We start from the raw sequence: 13469 nt of genomic DNA on the forward strand, positions 1-13469 counted from the left end.
GTGTTTTGAGGGCAAAGATAGCACTTAAAGATAGCTTTATAGATTCAATGAAGAAGAGTTATTAACAAATAGGATTGAGTTCAGGAGGAGTAAAATAGAAATGCTTAATTGACACTCGTGTGAGAAAAATCTTAATATTGAAATCCTATATTCAGTCCATGAGTTTTAATATATGTCATTATGGATAGTCTGATTGCAGTCTTAACCAAGTGAGAGCGTACCATTGCTATGACTGTTGTTTCCTTCCAAAAATTATTCCATGCATTCAAGCCACTAGTATATCTGTTTTGGCTTCTAAATCTTAGGAGGAATGTTGAGAAATTAAAAATGGTTTAAAGATGAGGAAGAATGATGCAAGGTTTTGGAATGATTGTTTCTGATGAAGAGTAGCTGAGGGTGACTAAATAAATATTCAGTAATTGTGATCAGATGTGCTGGATCTGTGATGGAGGAGAAACAGGGTCTGTCTCAGCTTTCCAGCCACCCATGCTCTACAAAATACATGCCATTCCTTGGTGCCTTTCCCTGTGCATGAATAATTCCTGCAGGAGGAAGAAATGTAGCAATGACATGAAAGCAAATGCACTGTAATTCTTGAGATCCTTGTTCTTGTGCTGTAGATAGGAGTAGAAGATAAGAGAGAGATAAGCAGTGAACATCCACAGGAATGTAAAGGGTGAATTAAAAAAAAATCCATTTTGTCAGCTAAAAAGGTCAAACCATTTTTATTTGATATATTTTTACCCTTTAGAATAGGTCTATGAGAGAAAGTGGAGGAGGTTTTTATTATTGTTTTGTTAAGTTCTGCAATTCTACATTTTAGAGACAATGACCTTGGTAGAGGTCACAGGTATTAGCTGTGATAAAAATGCCATACCTCTTAATCTGGTGACCTGTTCAGTAGACAGCATTGCCTGTAGAAAGCCAGGAATGTGTTCAATGCAATTCTGGATCCCATTTATGTTGAACTTTAACTTTTGTAGACAGACACATGGTCTAGAAGTGAATCTCTTCTGTTCTCTGGGCTTTTGGCACAGGAAAAACAAGGTGGACAAAATCCGGACAGAAATGCCATGCTACAATCCTGCTTTCTTCTCTCTATGTAAGAGCTACATTTCTTTCTGAGTTATAATAGACTTCTAAGGAAAGACTACATTCCTACTGTAGTCCTACTGAAAATGAAAAAGTTTATTTCTAGAAAGGGTAGAATGAAGGGTGATGACATATAAAAGAAAGATTTGAGTTAAGCATAAGGAAATATGGATGTAAAGTCAGGATGACTTCTGTTCTTTTAGTGGTCCCTTTAATTATGGAAACAAATTTTTTCCTCCAGCTTCTTTCTTTAGAGACAGTGTTAAAAAAAAAAGGATTATAGATTGGAAGAGAGGTCAACGTGAGTCAAAAATTACATCATAGTTAAAAGTTTCCAGGGCAGTTAGTTGACAGAAACCAGCTAGGATCATTTGGCATGAATTATAGCTTATAATGGAATAAGGGACATTCATGAGCTTTTGGATATACCCCAAGACCACTGAATTGGTAGTTTATTGTAGAATTTTTTTAAAGAAATAATTACTCCAATTATTATTAACTGCTTTCTGATAGCTCATGGCATTTTATCCATTATTTTCATATGAAACTGTGTCAAAATAGGTAGTCAACTTTTGAAGTAACCTTTCATTGAAATATCATTTTTTTAAATCCTTAAGTACAATCTTGTCTGCATGAAATAGCTATCATATTCTAAATTTATATCTCTTTTATAATATATTAATGGTACAAAGTGAAATTTAAACTATGACCAAAAGTTTGATTTAGAGGTATAGGAAAACTAAATTGTTCTGATTGTCTGTCATGGTTACTATAAAGACAATAAAAAATACCATTGCTTTGGAAAAGTCTGTAGACTACTTTATGGGGTTTTCTCTCTTTGTTCATGTAACTGTCTCATGGTTACTTTTCTTTGGCTTTCATTGCTAAAAGCATATTTTCCTCAAGGAGTACTTTTTCAAGACAATTTTCACTATTAACAAGCATGAATTTTTGAGGTCCCCAACAATAAGAGGCAGTTTGGGCATTGCCATTTTGCAGTGCTGCCACTCTCTAACTTTGGGGGGGGGCACAAGGAGATAAACAGGTAAAATATTACAATATAATGTGTAAAGTTCTGTAGAGGAAGTGTGGAGGTTGGAAGAGGTGGAATGCTATCACAAACAGAAGGAATGGCAATGCATGAGCCATGGATGGGGAATGGAGATACGGGGTGAAACTTGGAATGACTAGTCTGGGTAATGCATCCAGGAGCAGCATTAAATATAAAAGTATAGCCAGTTGGTCCTATGAGGAGACAGAGAGGGAGTGAGAGAGGGAGAGAGAGAGAGAATCCCAAGCAGGCTCTGTGCTGTCAGCACATAGCCCAAAGTGGGACTCGATCCCATGAATCATGAAATCATGACCTGAGCTGAAACTTCCCATTTGAGAGCAAAATGTTCATTTGAAAGTTAATTTACCAGAAAAGTTTTTTTTTTCTTTTTTTTGCAAGTCAACTATTTCCACGGGATTTTGTTACACTTTAATAGGTCTGTCAAACACTTGGATGGAGAGGTGGAAAACATGAATGTAAAGTTTTCAGCTAAAGCAAAATTGAGAAGAAAAAAATATCAGAATATAGTATCTATACCCAATATGATAGAATAGTCTAAAACCATATCATTCTTGCATATATATGCTCTCTCTCACCTTCATTTTTTTTTTTTTTTCCACTGTAGGATAGGGGTCATTGCTTTGTAGTAACTCATGGGAGAAATCTCTTATGTTGTAAACTCAAGATGAGCCATTATGTAACATAGTTGCCCTATGATATAGCACAGTCTTAGAATTAGCAGAGATCAATCATGTGCTTTGTGAGGGAGATGAGGCTCTTCAGTACTGCCTGCTACTATTAGTCTATGTTGAGGATGTACTGAATTCTGGTGAACTGTGAAAAGTCACTGAGGTGAGAAGGAGTCCTAAAATTTTTTCAAGAATTTCAGAGACAACTAATTGTGTTTAGCATGAAGAAAACAAGATTGGACTAAGAAATCATTCTTTTATCTTCAGGTTAGGAATATTATTATCTAGAGGTGCCTGGTGGGTGGAAGTTACAGAGACATGGACTTCATGTAAGTGTAAGAAAGCAAAAGAGGTTTTTGACACTGGAATGGCTGCTGTCTCTGGAACAATTCAACAGAAGCGTAGATTACCTTTGGTCAGAGCAATCATAGAAGGAGTGAGACTCTGGGGGACAGTGGGGTGTGGGGTAGGCTCTTTTAGTACTCCAGTTTTAGAGGTACTTGTTTCAGTAAAGTATTTAGCAAAATAAATTCACTTATGCGTACCATATTTAGTCAAAACTGGATCCTTTCTATATGCAAGACTGGGTCATAGTTACCATAAGATGTAATTCTTGTCTCAAAATTTTTGTGATGATTAGCCGCACAAAGAAATGTGATGGCCCAAATTACTTTCTTCCAATTTGCTCTGCGTACTTCCTTCAGACTAATCATTAGCACATTCTCACCTCTTTCTACTGCCGTCCTACTTAAAACACATTCACTCTGCACTGATATTGGGATAAAGACACACATTCTTAATGTGACCTACACAAGCCAGCCAGGTCTATCCCTTCTCCAGTTTTATGTTGTGGCACCCTCAATTTCCAATCCTTGGATTGGAATCCTGACCTATTAAATTCTCATATATACACCATATTCCCATTTGCTGTGCATTGGTTTTCACGCTGGTTTTCTCTGCGTGGATGTCTTTCTCCTTTTTGAATGACTTGTACTATCACCCTCAAGATCTCAGTTCACTTTTCACGTAATTGGGGAAGCCTTCCTGACCTTCTTATTTAGCTTTCGTTTCCTGTTATACGTGCTCATACTCTGTATTTCTCATTCACAGAATTGATCATTGTTAGAATTTACATTTGATTATATAGCTATTTGATTAGTGTCTGTTTCCCCTACTAAAATGCAAACATCTTAAGGAATAGGCATTCTCTGTTTTAGAACTCCTGGTGCCTTGGGATATGTACATATCACACAAAATATGTATTGAATGAATGATGTAAATGGAACAGATAACATTTACAGTAGAAGCATAGAAGAGAAAATTTAGAGAAAAGATGCGATATAGCGACACCAAGGCAATAAATTAATTTTGTATAGTGCTTGCATATTTTAGACTGATTTTTTTAGTTTTCACAAAAGTTCTAAGAGCTAGGATTATTGTATCATAGCATATTACATTCATTTTACAGATAAGAAAAATTATCCCTCTTAATTTTGCAGAAAAGGACAGTTAACTAGCTCAAGATGAATATTAAATAGCAGATTTAAGATAAGAAACCATGTGTTTGAGATTTTTAGAAAAATAACCATATACTTGTTATACCCAGATGTTATATTCTTTTATAACTTGCTTCAAATGGCATATTTCCTTATGATTTTTCTATAGGATTACATTAGGTCAGTCTGCTGTAACAAAATACTATAGATTAGGTGGCTTAACGAATGTTTACTTCAGTTCTGGAGGCTGGGAAGTCTAAGATCAAGGTGCCAGCAGAATTGGTCTGGTGAGATCCCTTTCCTGGTTTGCAGAGAGCTACCTTGCTCTGTCCTCACAGAGAGTCTACAGAGAGCTGTGGCCTTTTCTTCTTCTTATAAAATCACTAATTGCATAATGGGGGCCCTACCCTCAAAAACTTAATCTAAACCTAGTAAACTCTCCCAAGCTCCACCTCCAAATACTATGACATTAGATTTCATCATATGAACTTGGGGGGAACAGACATCCAGTCTATAACAAGGAGGAAGCTATGTTTTCTTTGTATTTGCTCATCTAAAATATATTCATAGTTTTAAAATTACATATGGATTTCTCAGTTAATTATGTTTCAGAGACCTTGACAGGTAGAATTTGAAACATGAAAGTAACACTGCCACCTAGTGACAACTAACTTGAATGAAGTTGGAAAAGCAAAGCAGCAATTAAGTTCTCTCAGAATGGTGACACAAGTCGTTCAGGTAGAGTGGGCAGGGCACCAGACTTGGTCGGTCATTTCTTTTTAGTGAATATTTGAGATAGTTGATTCTTTCAGTGATCATGCATTAATAATGATGAAACAAAACAAATTCCCCTAGCTGTAGAATATTACCCATGTAGTAAATGGATAAAATGAATTCCTGGGAAATCATTGACTGGGATCTGTCTCCATTTTCCTCACTCTTTCCATTGCTTCAGAATGAGGGAGGTTTGTACTCTGATAACCTAATAAAAAGAAGTTTTCCTCTTATTTTAGAGAACTAAGGATATTCAGGAACAAACATGTAGGTAGAAATGAGTCCTTGATAAAATTTCCGGTTAGATTTTACAGCATTGTAAGGAAGAGGTGGAATGCCAAAGATAAACTCCCATCTATCCTAAGGGGACACTTAAAGCCACTTTGAATTAAATTACTATGTGATTTAATGTAAGCACAACAATAAAACAGTTCCAGACATGCAGTAAACGGTTAGAAAATGAGGAATATAAGAATTTTCTTTAAATCATTGAACCACAAAGGAAAATTGAATAATTTATTTGTATCTTTTAAGTCCTACACTTATATGATAGATTTTAGCTGAAAAATTTTAAGTGAATTATTGTCCTGGTACATTAAGATTGCAGATAAAATTATCATCTAAAATCCCTTGAGCTAAAATTTTCTTATCGTGTGCAGATGCCAGATCAAAAGAGATAACAATTATTCTATTTCTCTGGAGGCCTAAATAACAAAAACCCATCACTCTGAAATGGTAATAATTTTGCTGATTGAGAAAAGAATGTTAGATTTAACTTTTTTTTTTTTTTTTAGGTAGTCTGGAGGGGATTATTTCTATTTGTCTACTTAATGGTATATTCATTGCAATATATCTCTAAGGTGTTCTAACTCATGGTGTAAAAATAGCCTAACTGGAAATATTTATTACTTTTTATATAAGTCAGTGAAAATTATTGTTTTCCTGACATGACTTATTACCCTCTATCCCCTTCCGGAACAATATTTCATGTGCTAACAATAAACATTTTGTAACGGAGATGCTATTTGCCAAGAGTTAAGTTGGAAATCTCACGAGCATGAAGAATTTTAAGATAAGAAAAGCATCTGACTTATGCACATTTCTCAGTCAATATCCTTAAAACAAATACTTTTATGTTTATTTTAGGAGGAGAGTACAGATTTGACCCCATCTCTTGCTTTCATATGCTACATTATTTATATGAAGAATGTAGATAAGTACCAGACAAGAGCAGATGACAATCTAGCAAGATAGTTGCCATGAAGTATTGCCTGGATACCAAGGGTTCCGATTCTTTGAAAAAAAAAAAAAAAAAAAAGATTGCACAATGTGGTTTTGATAATCTTCGTATGGGACACAGCTGATCTGGATCCCTCCTACCTTTGGGTCACTGAAGAACTCTAGAGGTGTAGTTCTTAAGGTGAAACCAGAAAGATGGGTAGAGTCAGTAAGGTGAAGAGCTGAAAGGCAGTGGTTTGGAAGGGGGTTGTGTAGTCAGAGCTTTGAATTTTTTGGTACCTTATCCATAAAAAAAGGATTCAACTACACCAGTGTGGAGGTGCATAAAATACTGGGGCTCTCTAGGGTTCTTAATACCCAGAACAGTATAGTGGGGGCGGAATAAGAAATTGACTTCACACCAGAAAAATGTACTTGGGTGATTCTAACACTAGTAGAAAGAGGGGAGACTAAGTTTCATGGCAGTATAGAGGAGAAAGAGACCAGTTTCTTTTAGGGGTTTCTGGTGAGAGGTGAGTTGTTCAAGATTCTTGAAGAAGTTGGCGTTTTTGCCATGATCCTTGAAGGAGGAACAGGGTGAGGCCTGTAGTAAGTTTGTAGTCTGTTTTTGCCTTGGCCGTGTTTTGACCCTTGCCTTATTTGTTCAGCTAGGATTGTGTCTAAGCAGAGCCTCCGCATCTGTTCTTAACCTCAACTGCAGCCTTATCCTTCTACCCATGTGCCGGACACTCCTGGCCTACCTTCGAGGATCCCAGAAGGTAAGCACGAATAATCCTAGTCACAGATTCCAGCACAGAAATCAAGTGTAACAGTGGCATGTTAGTAGCACTTAGTTTTCATGGTCTGATTTTCTACTAGACTGATTTCTCTTACTGGTTGTCATTTCCTAGATGAGAGTAAAGACCTCGTCATCTGTCAGGATGATCCATGAGCTACTCTGCAACGCTAGATAAGGGCAGTGGGTGGGTAGAAATGGTTATTAATAGGGGCGCCTGGGTGGCTCACTCGGTTAAACATCCGATTTTGACCTAGGTCATGATCTCACCATTCCTGAGTTCTAGCCCTGCGTCAGGCTCTGTACTGACAGCTCAGAGCCTGAAACCTATTTCAGATTCTGCGGCTCCCTCTCTGTCTCTGCCCCTTCCCTGCTCATGCTCTGTCTCTCCCTCTCAAAAATAAATAAATGTTAAAAAAATTAAAAAAAAAAAAAGAAATGGTTATTAACACTGGTATCAGGCACTGTGTGAAGCATTCCACATATGTAGCTAGGAATCCTCACAGTGATTCTGCAGGGATTGCTGATGAAGAACCTGAGGCATAGAGACATTAAGTAACTGGACCAACATCATGAGACTAGTGAAATGGCAGAGCTAAGATCAGTCCCAGTTCTGAGATTTTTTCCTGAATACTATGCCTCATTGAGACCTTGTGTTTTCATTTAGTTAAGTGCAGGTGAGCAAGCGAGAGCCCTGTGGACTTTGGGCAATATATAGGGTGACTGCTGGTGTTGGTGGTGATTTACCTCCTTTTCAAACACAGACATGTTTTAAGCTATGTAGTAGGATTGGAGAAGATGTCTTGATTAAGATGTGATGTCGTGTGTGATATTTAGTGTTGCAAAATGAAGGTTGTAAGAAAACAGAAAAACGTTTTGGAAATTGAAACTCAATTGAAATTATTTTTTGTCTTCAGTTATCCTGGTGTGTGGTATATGTGTGTGTGTGTGTGTGTGTGTGTGTGTGTGTGTGTGTGTGTGGTTTCTTCATTGAGATAGTAAGGCATTGCTGGATCAATACTGATACTTTAAAAGAAGTTGTTAATATGAGGTCACTTTGATGTTCTGTGAAGTTTATATAAGCGGATTTACTGCAGTAAAACTTCTCAACCTTTTCATGTAATTATATTTAGAAACTCTTTACTTTTAATACAGTAATTTGTGGAAATAACTCTTTCTGTAGGTTGCCTGCCATTGTAAAATGCTAGGTTTTGATGCCTATGGATGGCTATTGGCTTGGTGAGAAGAAAGAGAAGATAAACAGCAGGAAATGAAACGTGGCCACCTAAGTCTCTCAGTATTTAATAAGTCTTAAAGAACTGTCCCCTGATGTGAAACTAGGTACTCAAAGATGCTTGACATTTTATTTTTTATAAGATTATGAAGACATTTAAAACCATAGATGAAATTGCTTCATTTAAAAATAATCTTATTTTCTTGACTACAAAAGGAAATAATATATATTGTACAACTCAAACATTACAGAAATCATGATCAGGGAAGGTTTCTCCTAATATTACTGATTACATTTTGGGGTAAATGCCTTCAGATTGGCATATACTGCCATTGACTTTAAACAATATGGGATTATAGTATAGTTTACATGTTATAATTGGTTTACCTAGCTGTTGTCTCACACATCTTTCCACATCAGTAATAAGCCTTCTTACATTCTCTGTAATGTTCGGGTGTTCCACTGATTAGATATATCATAATTCACCTCATCAGCTTTTACTTCCTAGGTTTCTGCTGTATTTCCAAAACTTTGACATCATAAACAATGCTTTAATGAAAAACTCTACAGGTATCTTATTTGCTGCATGATTTTCACCATGCCAAATTTTATTTAGGTTCCAAGCAGGAGAACCAGAAGACTGTTGGATAAAAGCAGAACATTCCATATAACCTGTGGTGTTACTATCTGCATTTTTTCAGGTGAGAAAACCAAAAGATATTAACATATTGTGTTAGAAGAACACATTTTATGAATGGTATTTTTATTGTTCCATAAATTATTTGCTGTCCAACTTGTGGTTTTCTTACTATATGCCTTAATTTTTCTTTACTGTGTATTTAAAGAGAGTTGCCTAATGGTGTTACAGAAAATGAACATATCTTATACATTAAATATATATATATGTGTGTGTGTGTGTGTTTCACATTATAATGTATGAAAGTTGGCCCTCAAGCTGCTAATAATTGTTTTCCAAAAGTAAATAATTTCATTCAGAAAGATGAAAAGAAATAGAAGTTTTTAAGGTTTAAAAGTGAAGATATGATAGGAGTTCAAATGCATACAAATTAGAATGTGAACTGTACCTTCATACAACGTGAGTCCATTCAAAATTATATTTGATAAATGTTTCTTTGATATTAATACTTGGGTTGAAGAGTAAATGTCAAAAAGCTTGTGGAAATGTATCCTGTTCAATTCCAAGTTAAAGTATCAAGTGAGAATCTTTTGGTTTTTAAAAGATCCTTTTAAAATAAATTTTTATCTTGAGCATTTATATGATACTTTTCAAATTTTTGGAACAGAAAATAATAAACATATTTATTAACTACATGGACTCTGGAGATGAATCGTGTACGCTCTATCCCGAACGCCCTCCTGCCTTACTGTGTGACATAAGCTCTCTGATCTTTGATTTGTTGTTGTTTTAATCATAAAATGGATTCACAATAGCACCTGCCTCATGGTTTTAAGACTAAAATGAGATCACCCATATGAAGTTTTTAGGATAGAATTAGTTATGGTTTGTAATCTCAGGAGTTAATTATCTCAGTGGCGTAGCAACTGACATTTCTGTCTGGCCATTATTTGATAGGACATAGCTGTTTTGACACCAGGGACATTGGTCTGGATATGTATGTATGGCTATTTTGAATCAGACGTGTTTTGATGCAGCTATTATCAAGAGATCATTAAGCTTTCAGCTTTTAAAAGGTTGCCAAGTATTTTTGAAACAGGCATCTGCACCGTTTTATCCCTGGACATCCTCGTATTGGTGGTTTCCACCTCTGGAGGAGAGAGACAGGGAGAGGCTCAGGGGTGGGATCAGGAATCCATCCAGCCCAAAAGTCTGGGTATGGAGTAAGAATCCAGGATGAGATGAGGACCAAGGGTGTGGTAAGGGTTAGGGCTGGATTAGGACACAGAGAGTGAAAGGTCAGAAAAGGAGGAGTGTCAGGGAATGTTGACATATTTGTAACTTGATTTGTTCTAAACTGTAGCTGTGTCCAAATATTCTGGTTCAGCTGGCGAACAACCAGACTGAGACCGGGTAGAGTCTTGCCGTGAAGAAACATTCCAGAGGGTTTGCTTTCTGCCACTCACTAGTTGTCTGACCTTAGATACGTTGCCTCTTTTAACCTTAGTTTTTTTTTTCTTCTTCTTTTTTTAATGTTTACTTACTTATTTTGAGAGAGGGAGAGAGAGAATGCACACGTGTGTGCAGGTGGGGGAGGGGCAGAGGGAGAAGGAGACAGAGAATCCCAAGATGACAGTATGGAGCCCCGTGCTGTGATCCCACAAACTGTGAGATCATGATTTGAGTGGAAATCAGGAGTTGGACACTTAACTTAACTGACTGTGCCACTTATGTGCCCCAAACCTTAATTTTCTTATCTGTAGAATAGGGATGCTTCTACCCACCTAATTGTTTTGCTGTGAGAATTAAATGGGAAAATCTATTCAAAATGTCTGGCCTGGCTTTCTCCCTGCTCCCTAAAATTAGAAGCCCTGAATCTAAAAATCTTTAAAGATCTTTTGACCTAAAAGATCTTTAAAGAAGGTGAATGTATCCCTTAAGGGTATATCTCATACAGCTGTTACCTAGGGCTTTTTTTCAGGAGAATTCAGAAAGAATGACCCATAATCTATGTATGTAGTTAACATATAAACCTTTAATTTAAAATGAAGGGACTTTTTTAAAGCTTATATATTTCAGACATGATAAAGCTATAGGACACACAATTTTGCTTAAATTACACTTTATGCCTATGCCATAGTTGGGTCTCACCAGGGCACCCTTTTAAAAATTTCCTTAACTCTGTACTTGCTTGTTAGTTAACCCACTTCTAACTTCCTGTCTGCTTTTTATGGGACCTTTTCCTTTTTTGATTCTGGCAGGAGCTTATCAATCAGTTAGCTAACTTTTTATTTAGCATTCTAGTCTTTCTCTTACTTCTGTGTGCTTTCTGAGTACTTTAGAACTTTTGGCATATCTACATCTCATATGCTAGGTTGGAGGGGACCCTAGAGTTTTCCAGTTTCCATACCATGTTTTCTGTTGAAACAGAAAATTTGTATAGACTGTAATGGTTCACAAACCAGTTTCAGGTTACTCATCTCATTAAATCTCCTATTTCTGTCATTGTCATTTTACAGAGAACTAATCTGAGGCGTTGGTAGGTAAACAGTGTGGCCAAGAAAACTGGATTTCCAACTATTATCTGTTGTTCTTTCACCTCCCTTATTTCACCTACAAGAAAAGATTGGGAAGGGGGAATGTGGTATCATTCAATGCACAAGTTTGTTTTCTGCTTCCTTTCCAGCCTCTTCAAGATAATTTTCCTTTTCCCTGGCCATGCCAAAATGAATTTGTCTTCAACTCTGTAGTAACTCCCTAACACGTGCATCTTTTCCAAGAGCTCTGAGTCAGTTGAGCTCTCTGTCTACTGTGCCACTGTAGATAGATTGTTAAATGGTAATTATTACTTTCCCGAGTTTTTAATACCAACGAAGTGATTGCCAACACTTTTGCTGTTGGGTTTAGGATGCTATGATTTGAATTTATGGGTTGTGAGAAATTTTGACTAGTTAAAAGCCTTCCAGGGGGTCTATATTTTAGGTTGAGTGGCAGTGGAAAATCACAAGATATATGCAACAGATTTAGAGCTAGAGGAGAGATGAAAAATGTAGAACAACTCAAATATCCAGGAGCTGTTAAATAAGTAAATGCACGCTCATATCCTCATACATTTACGTGTGTAAGTGTGTATGTATGAGTTTCCTAACCCTCACTTGCTAGGGTTATTTTATTCTAGCTTTTGAAAATTCAGTTTCTTTACATGATTTCTAATACTAAACTGTCAGTAATCAAGATTTTTGTGTCTTTAAAATTTCCCCTTTCAATTTAATATTTTATTGCTCAGATCAGCTGTCAAAGTTTGAGCCTGTGTTTACTGAGGGAGAGGAAATGAGCCCTCTTTGTGGAGCGTATAGAAAAGCCCCACTGATTTGGGCCTCATGTGATTCCGTAGGTGTGCACGTGGCTGCCCATCTGGTGAACGCCCTCAATTTCTCAGTGAATTACAGTGAAGATTTCGTGGAACTGAATGCTGCAAGATACCGAGATGAGGTGGGTGGTCTCCCTCTTCTCATTTTCCTTTCACTTGTGGTGAGGTGACTGATGAAGGTATGTGATTTTCACGGAAAATTTGTACCTTGCTGCTCCCTTTGAGTGCTTTTAAAATGCAGTTGTCAAGTTGAGTTTTGTTCCTTTTCAGTAGAAAATATAGGTAATTACTATTTCACAGTCTCTCCTGCTGCAAATGGGAGGTGGAGAGTGTCTACTTTTTATATTTCGCCGTGTTCCGACGGCTGCCACTCAGGCCTGCCTTCTGCCTCCCAACAGCGTTGTCTGGTTCCTATCCAGCGGAGACGGCCAGCGGTGTCTTTACAGGGCAAAAGTTCTTTTTTTTTTTTTTTTTTAAGAACTTGGGCAAGAAAGGGCAGAGACCCAGGTTGACTATTTGAGGATCCTGAGTAATCAGTTTATTTGACTTAAAAAAATACTATTGAGTTCTAGTGGTTACTCGGTTTTGTTTTAATCCTTGAAATAGGTGACCTGGAGCTGAATTCTGGTGCGGGCATTATTATTTAGGGCTGCTTTTCTCCATGTGAAGCCACGCATGAAGTGAAATTGTATGTGCGGGGTGGCAGGCCAGAGCCTGATGAACACATGTATAACCCTGGTTAGCTCTCTATTGCTCAGTACTTTCATCCTGACTTTTCCTGTCTTCCTTTGCTTCATGGCAAGACTGCTTAAAAATCAAACTACTGGGCATTGAATTTGATCACACCCCCTCCCTGTTCTGCTAAGTCTGGTAGTGACTTTGTAGGATTGTTCCCTCTCTTCCCCAGCTCCATTTTCTCTTCCACGTATCACCTGAGTTATCTAGACGAATACTGCTATGGTTATGTGCTTGATCTCTTTTTCAAAACAAAACAAAGGGAACACCGACAACAAACACAGAAACAAGTCACAAAACCAAAATAGCAAGCAGCCTTTGCTAAGTTCTTTGACCAGACACTAGTATTCTTAAAAAAGTCAAAATGGTTTAACTGG

At 37.0% G+C, this 13469-nt stretch overlaps 1 protein-coding gene across 5 annotated transcripts in view; it reads left to right on the top strand.

The window, feature by feature from the left end:
- NOX4 (NADPH oxidase 4) overlaps positions 1-13469 on the top strand; it is a 168233-nt gene that overhangs the window by 15418 nt on the left and 139346 nt on the right. For 4 of the 5 annotated variants that reach the window (XR_007144956.1, XM_047823952.1, XM_047823954.1 and 1 more), the window contains exons 3-5: positions 6989-7099; positions 8967-9051; positions 12382-12479. Coding sequence is in view for 4 of the 5 variants with exons in the window: in XM_047823952.1 (XP_047679908.1) it covers positions 6989-7099; positions 8967-9051; positions 12382-12479 (294 nt within the window). In the remaining variant the exon portion in view is untranslated. The remainder of the gene's footprint in view (positions 1-6988; positions 7100-8966; positions 9052-12381; positions 12480-13469) is intronic. The other variant, XM_047823953.1, reaches the window with a different exon arrangement.

This window comes from Prionailurus viverrinus, chromosome D1 (genome assembly GCF_022837055.1).
Source record: "Prionailurus viverrinus isolate Anna chromosome D1, UM_Priviv_1.0, whole genome shotgun sequence".
In the NCBI taxonomy this organism is placed as follows: Eukaryota; Metazoa; Chordata; class Mammalia; order Carnivora; family Felidae; genus Prionailurus; species Prionailurus viverrinus.